General features: G+C 37.1%; 1 protein-coding gene across 3 annotated transcripts in view; it reads right to left on the minus strand.

Annotated features, from left to right (window-relative positions):
• Positions 1 to 2,196: 2,196 nt before the first annotated feature.
• rab28 (RAB28, member RAS oncogene family) overlaps positions 2,197 to 17,860 on the minus strand; it is a 33,184-nt gene continuing 17,520 nt past the window's right edge. For all 3 annotated transcript variants that reach the window (XM_032555350.1, XM_032555348.1, XM_032555349.1), the window contains 3 exons: positions 9,520 to 9,623; positions 9,359 to 9,436; positions 2,197 to 3,522 (listed from right to left, as the gene is read on the minus strand). In XM_032555350.1, coding sequence (XP_032411241.1) covers positions 9,405 to 9,436; positions 9,520 to 9,623 — 136 coding nt within the window. In that variant the 3' untranslated portion in view covers positions 2,197 to 3,522; positions 9,359 to 9,404. The remainder of the gene's footprint in view (positions 3,523 to 9,358; positions 9,437 to 9,519; positions 9,624 to 17,860) is intronic.

Below are 17,860 nucleotides of genomic sequence, written 5' to 3' on the forward strand. Positions count from 1 at the left end.
CTGGACAAGAATTCAACAGAGACGTATCCTAAGACGTCCACTCAGGCGAAACAACACACGTGCGCAGGAATGACCCCACCTGGGCTGCTTCACTCGCCACTGAGTTTCATAGCTGTTTGCAGTCAAAGAAAGTCCCATTTAAAGGCACCTGGGGGAAATATATGTGAAAAATATCCATGAAAACATGCTGTTTGTTTTGTTTGTCTCAGGGTTTCCAAATACACTTAATCCCCCTAAAAATGTCATAATTTTAGTGGTATTGACTTGGGTACAAAAAGAGGCTAAACTCAAACCTTGTTACAGTTGTGTGTGAGCCAGGAAAGGCTGGACCATGAAGGTGATTAATTAATACAGCTTACAAGCATTTATAAAGCCGTCTGTATCATCTGTCCAGAGAGGATTTAGGTGCTTTTTCAGAGAAGATTTACTGAACAAAGACCAGGTGCCTCATTAGCTACCAGAGATTAGCCAGGTCTGTGTAGACGAGGATCACTAAGGTGGTCAGGTTTCTGTCCCTCACGCTTAAATTTCATCGCATGGACCTTTAATCTGTGATGCACTCATTGGCAATGGTCTAGATCCCGTCATCTGCTGCTCACATGACCTCCTCCAGGGGCCTCTTCCTCTTAGATTTTGTTCTCAGCACGAAGTGAAATATTGCGGTGACACCCAGCCCTGAATCTGTTACAAGCTAACAAAGGTTGAGTAATGACAAAGTCTGCACACATTCACCAGAGCTTGCATTGAGGACGGTAAAACTATACCTCTCAAATGAGCATCACTTGCTGTTTCAAGGTTTCTGCAAAGTTTAACAAATTAGCTTTTAAGGCCAAATAAAATATAATTTAAGAGTCATTTCACTGTAATATGAGTCATATAATGAGCAAAGGAAAAATGTGCCCATTCAGTTTTAAATCTATTACTATAAATACTCCAATATTCTGTTGACAGTATATCCTTAATCCTGAAAAGTGATTTTGTTAAAAGGAGTTGTCTAGTGCAATCCTCCATGCCATTAAAGACAGAATAAAAAATAAACATGGTTTCAAATTTTACAAAGAAGTACTAAATAGAGTGGAATGATTCGCTAGAACCTTTAAAGAGACAATCAATCCTTGTATTAAAGTGATGTTTGAAAGTGTTTAACCTTGATTAGTATCATAGCATTTAATCTGTCATTCGGAGTATTCAGAAACAAGAAGCCTGCCTCTGGTGAGTTCTTCTGCAGTAAATTTGACAAATGAAGGCCTGAAGGAGACTCCATAGCATCATCAAAAAGTTAGCTTTTTTGGTCTGATGTGGACCAAAGCACCAAACTCTGGTCCACCTAAAACTCTAGGTCTCAATTTGGCTGAACTGAATTCCAGAGTGATTCAAATCCATAGCCTATGTCAATGCAGGCAAACCGGAGACTGCTCCAAAAGCAGGAAACAAAATATAGCGCAGGGTATTCTGAGCAAGTACAACCAAAACAAATGCATATGTCTATCATTAGAGGGAGAAGTGGCACGTGGTCTTTTACCAACAAGAAAAGTGAAATCCTACAACTAAAATCTGATACCACTCCATTTTTTTTTACATTTTGTAAAGAAATAAGTTGCACTCGTTGTCTTCTTCAGAGGTTTTCATGTCGTTTCCAGTGGTTTGTGATGCAGCGCCACCATAGGTAAATGGGTGAACAGGGTTTTCAAAGGTTTGGTTCATTTGACACAGTGCAGCGTGAAAATGAAACAAACCCGCTGGAAATGTAATCAAATGTTGCAATCTTGGTCCCCAATCAGTGAGAGTCTACCAGACAATCAGGTGTGGAAACAGTCTAATGGTTGCTATAAATGACCAAATTCTGCAAAGACTGATGCAGATCATGGAAAGGTGAAGATTTGAGGGCCAACAAAGCAAGTTTATCAAAAACCCTGGAAATGTAGTAGTTTTAAAAATATCATTTTAAAACTACAAGTTTTAAATGACATAAACCAAAAAAAAATTTTAAATGTCTTAAGAACGATCATCATTTCAAAACCATCCATACTTTAAGCAGTGATATTATTTGTAAGATATCATAAATACAAATGATGCAAGCAAGTGATCCTACTCAAGTGTATGCAAGTTCATTGCCTAATAATAAAACCGAACTTTGAAAACTTAAAAACTCACCATATGCAACAGGTTTTGTATTAACAGAGGGACACAAGCACATCTTGTTTTCCATGTTGCAACTTTTTATTTGGAAACAAATCTTTCTTGCTTTATAATGAGTGTATCTCTACATTCTCGAAAAGTACATTTTGTTTACATATTCAGCATTTGCAGAATGTTCTCTGACCACTTAGATGAGTTACTGCACCAGAAATCAACAATGCAGTTTCAACAGCATGCTGACATATAGCATCATATAGAAGCTGATTGGGAAAGAAGACATTTAAAATTGAACACATTTAAGGGACAGACAAGCTAAAGAACTCCCATTTAAGACAGCAAAATTAAGACCTTATGCATCATTGCCATTCTCCAACATGAACATTTATTTTACAACTGAAAGTCCAACAACTAATCTAAAAGAAGCTTAAATGACACAGATATACTCAGATATTTCTTTTAGGATTGTCAATGTTTCAACAACTAACAAAATGAGAGTGGAAATGTAAAATTATAGGAAGAGCTGAATCACTAAAATCCAGTGAACTAAAACAAATTGGATAGAACTACTTTGCAGGTTGCAACTTATTGTTGAATCAGGAGAAAAAAGTAGTTAAGAATAAATCTTGGAATGTCTCTAAGTGAAATAACAGCATACTGTTTACACTGAGCAAGCAACCACCTAATTGGCAAACAGTAATTGGAGTTTTACTTCAGTAAAAGCAGCATTTTCACTCTACCTTTCTGGTTTACAAGTAAACAGTACATATAGAAGAAAAGATCTTAATAAAAGTATGAAAGATATTGATTTTACCTCTGCCTGTCCTTTATTTGCAATTTTCAATAAAAAAAACAGAAAATATGTTAAAGCTGAAATATGCAGACTATCAAACTAAAAGCTAAAGAAAAAAACAAACAAAAAAACGTCTCTATAACATTGTTTTCAGTTGCTATGTTGCTCCTTTAAATTACCAGCTTCACCCTAAGGTATAAATCAGGTAATAGCTTTAAAGGTATAGAAGTAATTGATAGCTGCACATAAACTTAAAAAACTGAGGTCCCATTTTCTTTTTTGGTGAACCACCCAAGAACTAATTCCTGCTAAATATCTGAACTACATGCCAAGGCCTCGGAGCCACGCAGTCTGTTCTTCATCCAAGCAATACGACTGACACACAGGAACACAGAAACCTCGCTCCGAATACTTTCTCATCCAGTTCACTCGAAGTTCTAATACTGCCTGAAGACGATCGATTTTACATCTTAATGTGTGTGTTTTTGTGCTTGAGAGGATCACTGAAGCACACACATGGAGCTGCGAGGGGTGTTGGCTGTCCTGGCTACGGTGTCCTGACTGTAGTTCACGATGTCCGCCTTCACAACACGCTGTAAAAATGGAAACACAAGCAGAGGGTTAAAAATCTGCTGCTACAATTTCATCAGATACTATTACTACTACTAAAGGAATCTAAAAACTGGAAAGTTGAAACCATGAACTTACACACTTCAAAAGGGAACCTCTCTTTTTCAGCATGACATTAGATCAAACTTAATGATTCCTGTTGTGGGTCAGTTAGGACTGCAAAAAATATTTCTATTTGGTGTAATGCCAGAAACATTTTAGATTATTATTATTATTATTTCTTTTTTTTAAATACAGAAGTGCACATACTGCACATTTTCTTAGCACTTGCAAGATCTGCCTTTTATACGGCATGATTTGGTTAAAACATTTGGGCTGGCAAAAAGCATTTTCATCATGAAAAATGAAAGAAAAAAAAAACATCTAAAATTTAATTGCCCACCTCTCCACTTACTGGAAAGGTAATGCCTGCCACCTGGCCGGTTCCTTTCGCCAATAAGCAGGAACATTCCAGGTGATGTTCATATATTTGTTTGGTATAGCAGGCTCAACATCTCAGTAACGTCTTCAAGTGCCGTCCTTGAACTGCAGCATCATTTGAGTAGTCAGATCTGTGCATGTATTTGTTTTAGAAATGCATATTACAGAATGTTCAGCTAGTTAATAAAACTGTTAGAGTTTTTTGTTTGTTTGTTTTGATGCAAAGTCAAACAACTGCATATTTTGCACACAAAGTAATTCCATAATTTTGAACAAGGATTGTAAAATGTAACATTTAATGGGGGTTTTAAATGTGTACAGAGTGATTTACTACAGTTGCTCACTGTGGGAACATATGCAGCAGCCAGACATACGTGGCGTTGGTCTGACTCTGAATAAGCATGATCTCAAACTGCAGAGCTGTTTCTTCAACACAAGGCTCAGCATGTATGCCAGAAATTAAAACTCTGGTTGAAACAAAGGTCTGGAGGTACCTGAAAGTTGAAGTTACCATCAAAACAGGTCATTAAAATATAACTGAATCACTTGTAACATAATGGCAGAGAGCTAATGAGTAATCAGGTTCTAGTATATTTTTCTAGAGGTCATATCTGAACTACAGGGAATAGATTACCAACTACCGACTTACTGTGTCTGCATTACAGCAGAGTTTAGATCTACTCAGTAACTGAAGTGACATACTTTAAGTTACTGAAGCAAACAGATTTTGCTTTGCTGAGCGTTGTCCTGTCTAATTGGGCCTTCATCATGTGGGTAGTCCACCAGCTCAGCTTTCACAATCCTCTGAGCAGTGGATGAATGCAGAGAAGGAAAGATGAAAAACATAAAACAGAAAAATGGCAAAGAGAACAGTAAGAAAGAGAAGAATGAACACCAAGTTTTAGTAAAGACAATAGATGGGAAATGGAGTAAAAATAAAATCCAAAACTTGAAAAATAGCTCCAGTGGGCACAGCTAAGCCAAATATACAAAATCAACAAGCAATGTCTATATACAAGCAGTACAAATATTTAAAGTCAGACACTAATGTACATCCATCCATTTTCTGTACACCCTTGTCCCTAGTGGGGTCAGCAGGGGTGCTGGAGCTTATCTCCAGCGAACGTTTCGGGCGAGAGGCGGGGTACGCCCTGGGCAGGTCGCCACTCTGTCGCACTATTGTACATTAGTTTTAAATAAATAATTATTAAACTAAGATTATTAAACTAGTTTAAATTGACTTTAACCAGGATAAAAAAAGAACCTCAGATTAGAAACAGGATCTAAAATATATTCAGCTAATCATTTTTAACAAACATTTGAAACTCAATTGTTATTGATGCTGACAGGTATTACATATGACTTATTTGCTTCTCAATTCATTTTTTGGACTGATGCAGGCTGAGTTTTAGACTAAAGTCATGTTGCAGTACTCTACTCTTATTATTGTCATTATTTCTTTTATTGAAATAAGTATATATTTGATGGCAGTTTTACAGAAGTCAACCTTTTTTTCTGCATGACCACTGGAGATCAGTCCACACTGCTGAATTTCCTGGCTGCTTGTCAGATTAATGAGCCGCCGAAGCCTGGTGTCGGGGTTACTGAGTGATCTCCAGCCTCACTATCTGATCCGGCAGACAGAGAACCAAGACGGAGAGGGCTGCCAGGCAGATATAATACCGTCGGGGGGTTGTGACCCTCATGTTCAGCTCTCTAAACATGACAGCTGATAATGAGGCTTTCCTGGGCCTACAGCTACAACCAGGGCCATGACCTGCTCAAAGCCTCATCTCTGGATGCATGACACAAACATTAAACTCTGGCGTTCTTTAAAAATGCTTATACTATTTTTTTCTTGGAAGAGAAACGATGCACATTCCTTTTTTAATGCTCCATAACATGTATGGTTATTGCTTTTATTTCACTCCAGTGTTTCCCAAACAAAACAAAGATCTCAGTCTGCAACAGTTCTTTAGTAAGATTGTGATTTTCTTATTTAGCAATGTGGGGTTTTTTTTTGTTTTGGTTTTTTTTATCAAAAAAAAAGAAAACTGAAAACACCAAATGCTGCAAGGTCAACAATTCATTCCAACCAGCTGGGCTTCCATAGAAAGACTTTTCATAGCTGTTATATGATGACTTGACTTTGAGTGTGGTATAATATACCTGAGATCTTAAGTACTTGAACCTGAGTGTCACTGTACAACTGGATCCTGTTGGAATAAACTGCAGTGATCTAGACTGATTTTGGATCAGTACTGGATACCACCTGGTTGTGTCAAAGTGACTTGGAATAACATTGATAAATTTTATAATACATAAACATAAGTTAATTGCATTAGCTGAATGCATTAAATTGATTTCAAATTGATCTACATTTTAAAAATGTGTTGAAAACGTAACAACTGGTAAACATGTTTCTCTTAACCATAAAACAGATATTTGTAAAATGAACTGTTTTTTTGGAGTTTGTCCTTGTTTACTCTCCTAGCCAGGAGATTTGTGTTGTCGTCTATAGTTGTTTATTTGCATTGGAAAGACTCCTTGCCTCCTTCATGTGCACAATGGGTTACTGAAGTTATACAGAAAAGATTCTATGTCCACACTGAAAGAACACAACATCTGAAAGTATTTTTTTCTGGTGTAAATATGTTAGTACACTTGAAATAAGGCAAATCTAACTTACAAGTAACTTTTCAGTATAATAAAGGAGGTTGTTTAAAGTCAATAATTCCTTAAAATTGATTTAACAAAAGATTTTTTTTCCATAAGAGAAAAAATCTGCTAAGAAATCGTACGTGATAAGATTTTGTGTTTTTGCAGTGCAGCTTTTACACCACCTGGCAACAATTTCTGACATTTACTGATAAAAGGAAAGACGGACAATAGCTGATATGAATGATATGAATGATAATGTGTGCACATACGTCTTATATGTCATTTTCTATACAACTCTGCTTAATTTCACTCAGTCCCCAGCCCATCTGCCTTTCCCCTTCTTTTTTTCTCTTGGTACATTTCTGTAAGGCTAGCAGATAAGCAAATGGTTCCTAGAGTGTTAATTTATAAGCAGTATGATGTTCTTCCTTTTTTTGTCCTAATTTTTTAAGAACTTCTTTATCAATAAAAAAGACCTTGATTAAGATATTCAATTGAAGGAATCCTCACCTCAATTTGCTGTGGCACATTCATATTTTAGAAATATTTGGCTATAAAAGTAATCTTGACTTAAACTCTATAGTTATTTATTTGAATTGCTCCATTTTTTGGTTCATGTCAGATCATCTCAACCCTTTTCCTCAAGGTGTAAAGTGGATTCAGTCAGTCACCCAGCCTGATTGGTCTGGATTAAAGCACTTTTCTTAACTGACAGAACTATCAAGGGAGGGCTGGGAGAGGAAAGTAGATGGACAGCTCTATTAGTGTGTAGCCATTTTCTGTTAGTCAGCAGCCCTGTTGGTGATGGGAGTGGATCTTGGGAATTTGGTCAGTCCTTCTTCTATATGCTCTCCCTTCTCTGGGGGTCCTGACCTCTCTGTAGCCCCCATGCTCATCAACCACTGCCCAGCCAGTGTGGCTCCAGCCGTTCATATCAGACCCAGGATTAATGCTTCTGGGGGAGGTGGCCTTGTAAATCCTACAGCTGCCACCATTGGGCACCTTTGGCTGACTGGCAAGCGGAGACCCCGTTTCATCCTAAAACGGTGGGAGATAAGCTAAATAAATCAGACAACCCGCCCTAACCTCCTCACCCTTACAACTGCCTACCTTTGACCCCGGACTTCATGCATTAATGCGGTCAGCGTGGTTCTATTTACAGAAGGACCGCGTCAATGGTAGAAAGACCATCACAGAGGAGCAGACGTAACAAACTCATGTTTACACAACAAAAAGTACAAAATGTCAGGGTGTGGTAACCTTTGATGACCTAACACACTCTCTGTGACCTCCCTTAAGTTCAAGCATAACACAGAATACACAACCTCTTGCTAAAGTATTGATACCCACTTAACTTTTCTACATTTCATCATGTTATTGCAACAAATCTTAATGTATTTTGAGGAATTTCATGGACCAAAACAAAGTGGTGCATAGTTCGTAAGTTGAAGGAAAATGATGAATGTTTTTCAAATTTCTTGCACAACTTAAATGTGAATTTTATTGAACCTCCTTTTACTCTGATACTGTAAAACAAAATTCAGTGCAACCAACTGGCTTTTAGAACTACACTTAATTAGTAAATAATGCAGTTTGGTGTTATTTACGTGTCTGTCTGTAAGCAGTTTCCTACTCAGTTGTATACTTGTTATTAAAATGTACTGTCACTTAGAAAATAAACCTATGGAAAACCTAGTTGAATAAAGGAAAATGAAACAAAATATTAATTTTAGTATGAAAAACAAACAAAAGTGGACTCTATTCTGTGATTAGGTGACTGACTGCACCACATCTTATTTAGCAGAATCAGAGTAAAGGGGGATGAATACAAGAGCACAACAAACCATATTCTTCAGACTTATTTGCAAAATTGTATTTTTTTTAAACCAGCTATCATTTTTCATTCAACTCCCTATTATGCACTACTTAGCATTAATCTATCACCAAGGGTTCCTAGGCAACAGACCAGGGTGTTTTATAACCTTATGGTCATTCATGAATGTTATTATTGTTTCCCCCAACAAATCAAGAAACAATACAATACTGAAGCTGGTTTTTGATTTCTCAGTGAACTACAGGGACAATTCATTTTTTATGACATCCTGACAAAATTAGGTTTGTTAAAATCTGAAACACTTAGAAGAATCTGGACTGATTATGTAATATTAAATACATATTCTTTCAATTGCAGTTTGTGTTCAGTGATACAGTAATTAATAGCATTCCAAAGTGTTGAAATTTTACAGCTTTGTTTGACATCCAAGCCAAACCCAGTCCAATAACCCTGGCTCCGGTTAAAACCCAAAAATCTAGTGGCTAAAACACTGTCGATGTAATTGTCCTTTTTAATTTCTGAATGAGTGTGTTTGTCAGTAACTCAAAAAACAAATGCTCACTGTGTTAGAAAAAACATTTTAAAATGATAAAATCATGAAAAGCCCTTTTTATTTCAGAAATGTGGTTTTTCACACTCATACATGGCTGGAAGATTATATAAAATTTAATACTTTTAAGGACTACTAGAATCCTTGATCACACGAAATCTTAATTAAGTGCAGATTGTGGTTGTGCCATCACAATATGTACCAAAGTCCAAGGGGTATCAATACTTATGCAACGTATTCAAGTACAAGAAATATTTGGCAAAAGAATGAACAGATTTGGTGAATTACTCAGGAGTAAATAAGAATTTTAAAAATATATATGCTTATGGCTCACCTGGGACTGTTCTATTTCTGCTTTATTTAGCTTGATACCAAGAATTTCAGCTGCTACTCGCTGGAAACACAGATAAACCTTGAGAAAGACAAAAATAAAAATAAACCATACAAACTTTACTAAAAAACACTGAGCATGACTCAAAGGAGGGTTTTACAAACCGAATCCCCCGTCTTGGCCGATACGAACTGACTGATGAGGCCGTTCTCCTGGCACAGGCGCTGGTGTTTGTCTGCCTTTATGGTCCTCATGTGCTCCAGGTCGACTGCAGAGAAAAGACGCCCTAATGTGAGAAATCTTACAGAAGATGGATGGATGGATTTATACAGTGGTTATAGAGCACTCTCACCGGGTTCACCGTAACATATCAGAACATAAACAGAAAGGATAACTGTTTACACACGAGTTAAGATGGAAGACGTCTGCCTAGTGTACAGCGGTGGTATACATAAAGTCACTGCAAAACAAAACACATTCCAATAGTTATGTTCAACCCAAGTCATCTTCTGTAAAGGGCTTTGAAATTATTTATGGCAGAAATTTCAGAAAAGGAATGAAAAACTTTGTGGCCCAGAGCTCCCATTCCCAGCTGGTGTTAAAGCTTGATGTGACACATTCCTTGGTGTAAGTTTAGCACAGTTCTACCCTAAAGCCATGAACCTCTTTTTGACCCGAAAAAGAAAAAGCAGCCTATCTGTGGAGAAAAACATAAGGAACAATACATGAATGACCAAAGACTTGAGGCTACACTCATATTGAGAGAGTAGATAGAGAAAAGAGTTTGACTTATGACCATCCTGGGCTTTTAAGGTGGGCGCAAGGATCCAAGACCTGAGACCATTACCTACACACTGATCCACACTGAGAATGCACAATGACCGCATCCTTTATAGTTATTGTCAAGCTATTCCTGTGTCTTTAACTTCTGTGCAATGACACTGAGAGCTTTCCTGCTCTTTTTCCCCTCACTAAGGGGGTCATGCAGGGGTCGATAAGGAAGGTCACCTGGGGGTCCTGCAGCTGAAAGCAATAGCTTCACTCTTTATTTCTGGCTTTGTGCAGGGAGCTGGCCACGCCCGGTATCTGGTGCATACATGTCTGTGTTACCTGGAGGAGGTCAGGCTACTGTAAGGTGTTGCATTTCTCTCGCCCCGGCTCTGAGTTTTAGTCTTTGTGTGAGGTTTCATTGAAGTTGTCAAGGATTTAGCCCGTTCTCATGCTCCTCAGAGTTTTTGTGAATATGTGTATGAGAAGATGGTGGGATTAAAGTTAAACTCGGAGAAGGGTAGTTGATGCATGGCAAGAAATGTAAACTGCAATAATTTTATAATAATGCCTTAGTCAAAGTCAAATAATCTATGGAGAACAATTTTACCCATGAAGCCTTTCTGATAACTACTCAATGTGACTGTTTAGTTGTGCATAAACATTGTTGCCTCTCACAGCTGGTTATCAATTCTAGTCATTGCCAGAGGAGACACCCAGCATATAGCAAGAAGTAAACGGTGTTAATCCTTTGGATCCTGTGCACTTGGAAAAGTTATTCATCATTTGTCGCAGTCAGATTAACCAACATTAACACTATACTCTGTGAGCTAGGGAAGACCCATCATTGTTGGGTAAATGGAGTTGTGTTTGTAAATTCAACCCACAGAAGTGTGCATCAATGGGAAGAGCTAAGCTGCAGAGAAATCCTGAAACTAGTACTTCATCTGCTTTTATAAAAAATCCAGACAAGACTTTATATTTTACACTCACATGCTATGGCAAAAGAGAAGAAAAGACAGGAGATCATTCTGTAAAAGAATAATTAAGAGAACATTTGAAATTAAATTTGGCATTGTCTTCTGTGAAGTGTCACAGGCAAAGAGCTTAGGAAATAGTTTTATTAGTATTAGCATTTTTATTAGATACCAGCAATTTTATACCAAACGTTTTGTTCCTCATAAAAATGGACCACTTTAAAAGAAAAACTAGCTCAATAGATTATATTATGTAGAAGAGTAGAAAATTAAATGTGTAGCTCTAGAATGAGAATAAAGCTACTGTTCAGGAGTGAGTTATTGTAGAAATGTAGATGTTCAAAGTTACATTTCTCCAAACATTTGTGAAAAGTCTAATTATTAATTTTGTACATGGTGAGATTTATTTGTCAAAATACTGTTTATCTTGATGGACAACTAGACTGCCATCATTTCTGTAAATGGTAAGGATCATAGCCAATAAAGACTTATGTAGCTCCAATTAGTCAGAGAATATCTACTTTTGTACATAAAATGTTTTCTACACTGTAATCTGTGTAAACTGAATACAAGGCTAATCCTAGAGTTTTAGTGTTTTACTCCATTTTTCTCCCTAATGTACCCTTCTCTACTTATCAGGTCAAAACAATCTTCCTCCAATGATCTGGTTTCCCTCCGTTTCTGTCAAACTGTACATCAGCTTAACAACCTCTAGGAAGTGACTGCAAACACGAAATAAACTGTTTAGGCCTCCAAGCGAATAGAGATAGTAGAGAGGATCATCACTCGTCATGAGCGATTGCCCTCCCTCTCTCTGGTCACCATCAGTGTTTATTTAAACGGTCTTTCTGTGGTAGGGCTGAATTACCAGACAACGGCTAGAGATTAATATCTGCTGGATGAATTAGGCTTTTACCGTAAATAATTAGTTTGTTATAGCAGTGACCTATTAAAAGAGGGTAAGACCAAATGAGAGGAAAATATCTCCTCCATCAGTCAGTCTAATGTTGATCTCAGCTGAGCTCCTTCATGGAAAGAATCCATTCACTGGCAGAGCCGATTATCCTAAATCCCAGCAAACACAGATACAGGTTTTTATGTCTGTTGAATATTAGAAAATTAAGTTTATTCATGACCTGATTACTACTGATCAGAATAATTTTATTTTGTAGAGACAAAGCAATCTCTTGTCTCTGTCATTTTGATAATGAAAGAGACATTTAGTAGAGAAGAGGATCATATTTGTAGCCATATTTTTACTAAAACCCGTATTTAGATAGCAAAGTTTTTGACAGTTGAGCTAAAACTTATTATGGAAAATTATTTTTATTCAACAAAGTTTGTTTCTGATAGGAAATGAGACACGCCTATGTCAAAAGATAATAAACAAAGGTCCAAGATGCACTATCTAAGACGTGTCTTATATTTAATTTTAATTGAGGCTGGAAGACCTCCTGTCTTTGCCACTTCAAAATATTAATATTACTTCAAATCACAAGAAATATGTTGGTCAAATAAAAAGATCACTTTAAACTCAAGTCTGCCAAGGGCATGAATTATGTTGGGCACGCACAACTGTAAGTAGATGAAAGACAGTAAATAAATCCAGACATCCAGTGTCCATGACATTAGTTTTACTTTTATTGTCAAGCAGCCATCATCCTGAGGTGAGTGAGTCTTCCTAAGATCAAAAAGAGTGATAGCATTGTATTGCATGAAATTCATATGAAAGTTGCAGATGTACTTGAAGCATACATGGATGGCATACATGGTACACATATGAGAGCTGTGGGGCTAATGCTACAGGCTCTCTCTTTGAAACAGGCTTTATGTCAGCGACATAAATATATCAATGCAATATCACTATTTAGTCTGTTTTAGCGGATGATAATACCTGACTAAACTATTACCCACTATGCTGTGTTGGAAGAAATATTTCAATCCACTCATCAAATATTACATAGCTCCATTTACTCTATTAATTTACTGAATTAAAAAAATTAAGTGCCTGTTTGTAGAGCACATCCAGAATTACAATTATTGGAATAAAGGCCCAGTGAAATACAATAGAAAAGGTTTTTGGGACAATTGTATAAACCTAGCATTTTATTGTTAAGATGCAAAAACTACTGTTATCAGCAGCCCATCAAAGTCTTATTTAGCATTTTTTAATCTAGGCCTTCATAAGGTCTGGGTTACTCTGATACGTGTCTGGCTTAGAGCTATCTCCAGCTGATCAGATAAATTAGCATGAAAGTTTGGCACCAAGTTTGGCATACTGCATTTTTAAATCAAAAAACATTGACAGATCCAGCTTTGGTAAAACTATCAGATAATAGGTTAACATTGGCTAACCAAGCTGAAATCATAGACTGAATTGGACTAGATTGTGAAATCCTTGGTGTGTTATTCAAAAGCACTCTGTGATAACAGAAACACCTACTCACTGTTCTGCTCAGTTGGCAGTTGGGGAGCAATTGGAACAGTTTATTCAGTGAGCAACAGCTAGAGAATAAGCTTGAAATAACACAGTTAATTGCAGACAGCCCAGTTTTAAACCAAACAGCAGTTGGTGCGTTAGGGAGTTATGGGGACTTAAGGTGGAATGTATGAAGTGTGTGTGCCCCTATGTGTTTGTGTGTGTTAGTAATGGCTAGTTGTGAGTGTGCAGTCAGTCTCGAGGCTCTACAGGGTCATTTCCCATTAAGTGAAAGTTACAAGGTTGAGCTTAATCAACCCCAGGGGAGACCCTATCACTTCCAACATTACCTCACACTATGCCTTTAAAACCCTGTTGCCTCAATTTCCCAAAAATATCAACCATGAATCTATAGGCAAGGATAATCAACTTTAATACAGACCTTAATGGCATGACTTACAATGTTGCAGTCGAATTCTTCACTTAAATCTTCATGGACCATTGACTCTAAAAACATCTCTTAACAAATCTCCAGTTCTGCAGTTTAATAAGGCACAGTGAACCTTAAGGGTAGCATTAACCATTATGTGGTTGTTAAAGTTTAAAAGAGCTGTACAGTTTTTGTATAGCATTATTAGATGTTCCAAATATGTGAAAAATATTGTTCTGACATTTTTCTAAACTTAATATGCATTTTACTACATGGCATTATTTTTTTTCAAAAGACAGATTTTAATGATAGGATATACTCCTTAGTGATGCTTGGAACTAGGAATGGGATGGTCACCAGTATCAAGGTATATCAAGGTCTCAACAATTTCAGTTTTTAAAAGGCTGAACCTTTCTACCATACCATTTGTACAGTTCAAAGTTCCTTTAATGAAATGTCTAGGAAAGTGCCAGAGACACTGAAGTATTATTCAGCTGTTTGGGGCATAGTGAGGCACTGACCTGCCTCACTTGCTACTGCTCAGTATCATTTAGCTGATAAAAACAAGACTGAGACACTTGCTCCTTACTATAAAAAAACAACAACAAATCTCCCTGTCTGAACATATCTATTGTCACAAAGAACAGTGTTAGAACTAAAGGTGCTTTAATGAAGAAAAAGGTGTTTTTATACTAAATCAGCCAGATTACAAGCTGCATGTTTTGTAATAAATGGGTTTTCTTCCATCAAGAAACCTTTATACAAAAATAAGGACCAAGGTTGATCAATGCTGTGCTTTCCTGTATTAATGTGATTTATTCAGGCTACTGTTTATTTGTGGCTGTTTTAAGACTATTATACTGTTAATAGATATAAATAAAATCAACTGGTCTTACTGGAATTATTTACCTATCACCTTTATTGAACTGCAATATGGTTTTAAAGATTTTTAAAAGAAAAACATAAGGACCTAGTTATTATATTTGACATTTACAACATGTTGAATATTAAGGCTTTTTATATAAATAGAGAAAAATATGGGGACTATTTTATTTATTCACTTTTTTTCTCATGCTGGAGTTGCCACTTGATCCTATTTTTTACATTATGGTGTCTTATGCCATTTTCATCTTTTCCAATTCCTGTCACGTCTAATAAATTGCAAATTATGCTTTTCAAAACTAAACCACGATAAATTTGCCTGGGATATTTTTAGGGAAGAAAATTATTTCAATTAGACTAGACTATCTGCAAGTTTGTTTGTTGCATGAACAAACAGAAAACAAGCATACCGTGAAAAACCTACAAACACTTTACAGTGAAACATAAATACAAACAATTAAAGTACAAGATATGGAGTTGAATGCACAATATGCCCTAAATATAAATTATTGCCAAAATGACTTTTAGAGTTGAAAACAAAACTTTGCTACAAGTAATCAACTTTCCAAAACATAGTTTGCACTACAGCCAGAGGTAATTTTTGCAGCGTGCAATGGCCAAAGAGGGAAACATTTTCAGTAGCTACAGCTGTGGAATTGAAGAAGTGTGTTAAAAATGTGCTTCTCGGTTGATCTATTGTGAAAATAGCACTCAGGGTTATCCATTATAAATAACCTTAACTGAATAATTAATCCAGAAATTCCAGAAGAAATTCTCCACCCCCTTGCAACACTAAAAGTATGTAGTTTTAAATCATTTTTAATCATACGATTAGAATCTAAAATCATTCACTCAAAGTAAAACATGAGGCAAAACACCTAAAATCAAGGGATTTTGTTCATAGAGCACACTAAAGAGGTTCTATGTCTGTATGCATTTTAAGAGCCATTAGTGGAACATAAAGTAACTTGCCATGCAATTACACATTCAGTCGCATAAGTTTCTTAAATTTCACCACATACTTCAATACATTTTAAAGAGCCACAAAACATAACAATGAGTACATGGTCACTTAGGATGTTAAGTAATCCACACTCGTATATAACTACAGGGGTCTGAAAGAAGCCAGAGTCATTTTTCCTCATGTAAGATTAATTGTAAGCGGCATTTTATTCAGTCAATAAACTTTCTGGTAGAAGATACAGGAAAATGCTTAACAGTTTAAAAAGTCAGTAAAAGTATAATAAATCATCCTGATGTGATGTGTGATTGAATTAGACGCTGATTTAACTTTCACAGCACATGCGGCTAATAAAACAAAATAACTGCTGAATTTTATGTGAAGCATTTAAATGACTAAGTCTAACATGACTCAAAGAGAGCTCTTAAAACTGTGGTTTTTATACCCAGAGCAGAATTATGCTGAACATATAATACATGCAACATAATGCAAAAAAATGGCTACTTTTTCCCCCTTCTGGAAATTACACACTGGCGCTTATTTTCTCATTTGAGAAATGAAGTGAAATGACGAGAAGTTTCACTGATTTCTTCAGTCTAAGGACCTTTTCAGAAATCAAATAAGAGTCCATTTCATTAGAATGCAACAGTGTAGGTATTGTCTAAAGTTTGCAGTTTGTTTTTAAAATGCTGGGACATTTAATTTACTGCAGAAGAATCTGAAACTTACTGTAGGATAGCCCGAACAGCCAGTTATAGAAGAGGAAAGTAAAATTAGAGCAGAAATGTTCCTGCCCAATGTGGTAACAATTTTTCACTGACTTCAGACATTGTCTAACTTAATCTAAACGCGCAGCAGAATTATTAGAAATAATAATCAGTATGTTTAAGTGTGAAGGTAAGTTGATAATATTATCTTGGCTTTTCTGAATGAGTACAGACAGATGAAGTGCTGTTAGTTAGGCTGGGTGTTGTCAAGGAGAGCGAGGCCCGTGCAGGAGTCCTCGGGGGGTTCCTGACAGAGACAGAGCACTCTTTGTGTAGCGGTACCCCTGCCCCGGTGGCCTGAAACGGGCCAGCACCGTCGCGGGACTTGCTTTTCTCTAGGTCAGAAGTGTTCTGTCGACAGCTCATTGATCACAGATCATCTCGTCATTTGATCGCTGCTCGCCAAATGATGTGTGGACACAAACACACGTGCAAACACCCACACATGAATTCACACTTTAAAGCATAATCAGATACTCCACGGCGGCTATTAAAACAATGTGGTCTTCCTCCCCGGTGAATGACTATATAGCAAAGTGTCCAGCGGTAGCTTTGCAGGCGGAGAGCGAGCTGGAGTGCCGTGCTGTCACTGGTATAGTAAAACATGGGGCCAAGGGCCTCGCAGGCTGGGTTTACGGGCTCCAAGGACTCATGAAAAGTGAACAAAAAGCCCAGTTCTGAGCCGACCGCACAAGACGCAGCCCGGGGTTTCACTGGCCATGTCCTCTGCTCTCTCCTGTTGCTGTTAAACTAAGTGGACTTTTATGGGAGAGCAGTAATGGTTGCTTCTGTGAGCCGGCACCATAACTATAATAATTATACAGGGAATGGGAAGGTTTTCAAAATTATATGCATCTCATCTCCATATGTCTATCTGTGATTATGAAATCTCCACATGGACATTGATGAGTTAGACTGGCCACAGATGTCTCAGCAGTGAACCCTAATGTGGAAAGAATTCTGATCACATCTGCCTGAATAAACAGCTTCAAAGTTAAAATGTGAAGCAGAATCTAGTTTCAAAGATATGATGTCATATTACACATCATGAAAAACTAGCAAATATAGCAAAAAAACTGTGGAAGACCTCTGTTGCTTTTTCACATACATGTATAATATATGCCTGTGGATTCACATCAATCAGTTATTTGCCCAGTCCTGTGTCAGCACGGGCCCTTCCAGGAATTCCTCCATATCAATGTTGTGAAGCAGTGAAGAAATAAAGTATAGGCTGAGTGTGATGAGGGTTCCAGGCTGCACTTCGGTCAGGTGGCTAAGCTGTGCTGTGCAACTCAAATGGC

Source organism: Xiphophorus hellerii, chromosome 23 (genome assembly GCF_003331165.1).
Source record: "Xiphophorus hellerii strain 12219 chromosome 23, Xiphophorus_hellerii-4.1, whole genome shotgun sequence".
NCBI classification, from domain to species: Eukaryota; Metazoa; Chordata; class Actinopteri; order Cyprinodontiformes; family Poeciliidae; genus Xiphophorus; species Xiphophorus hellerii.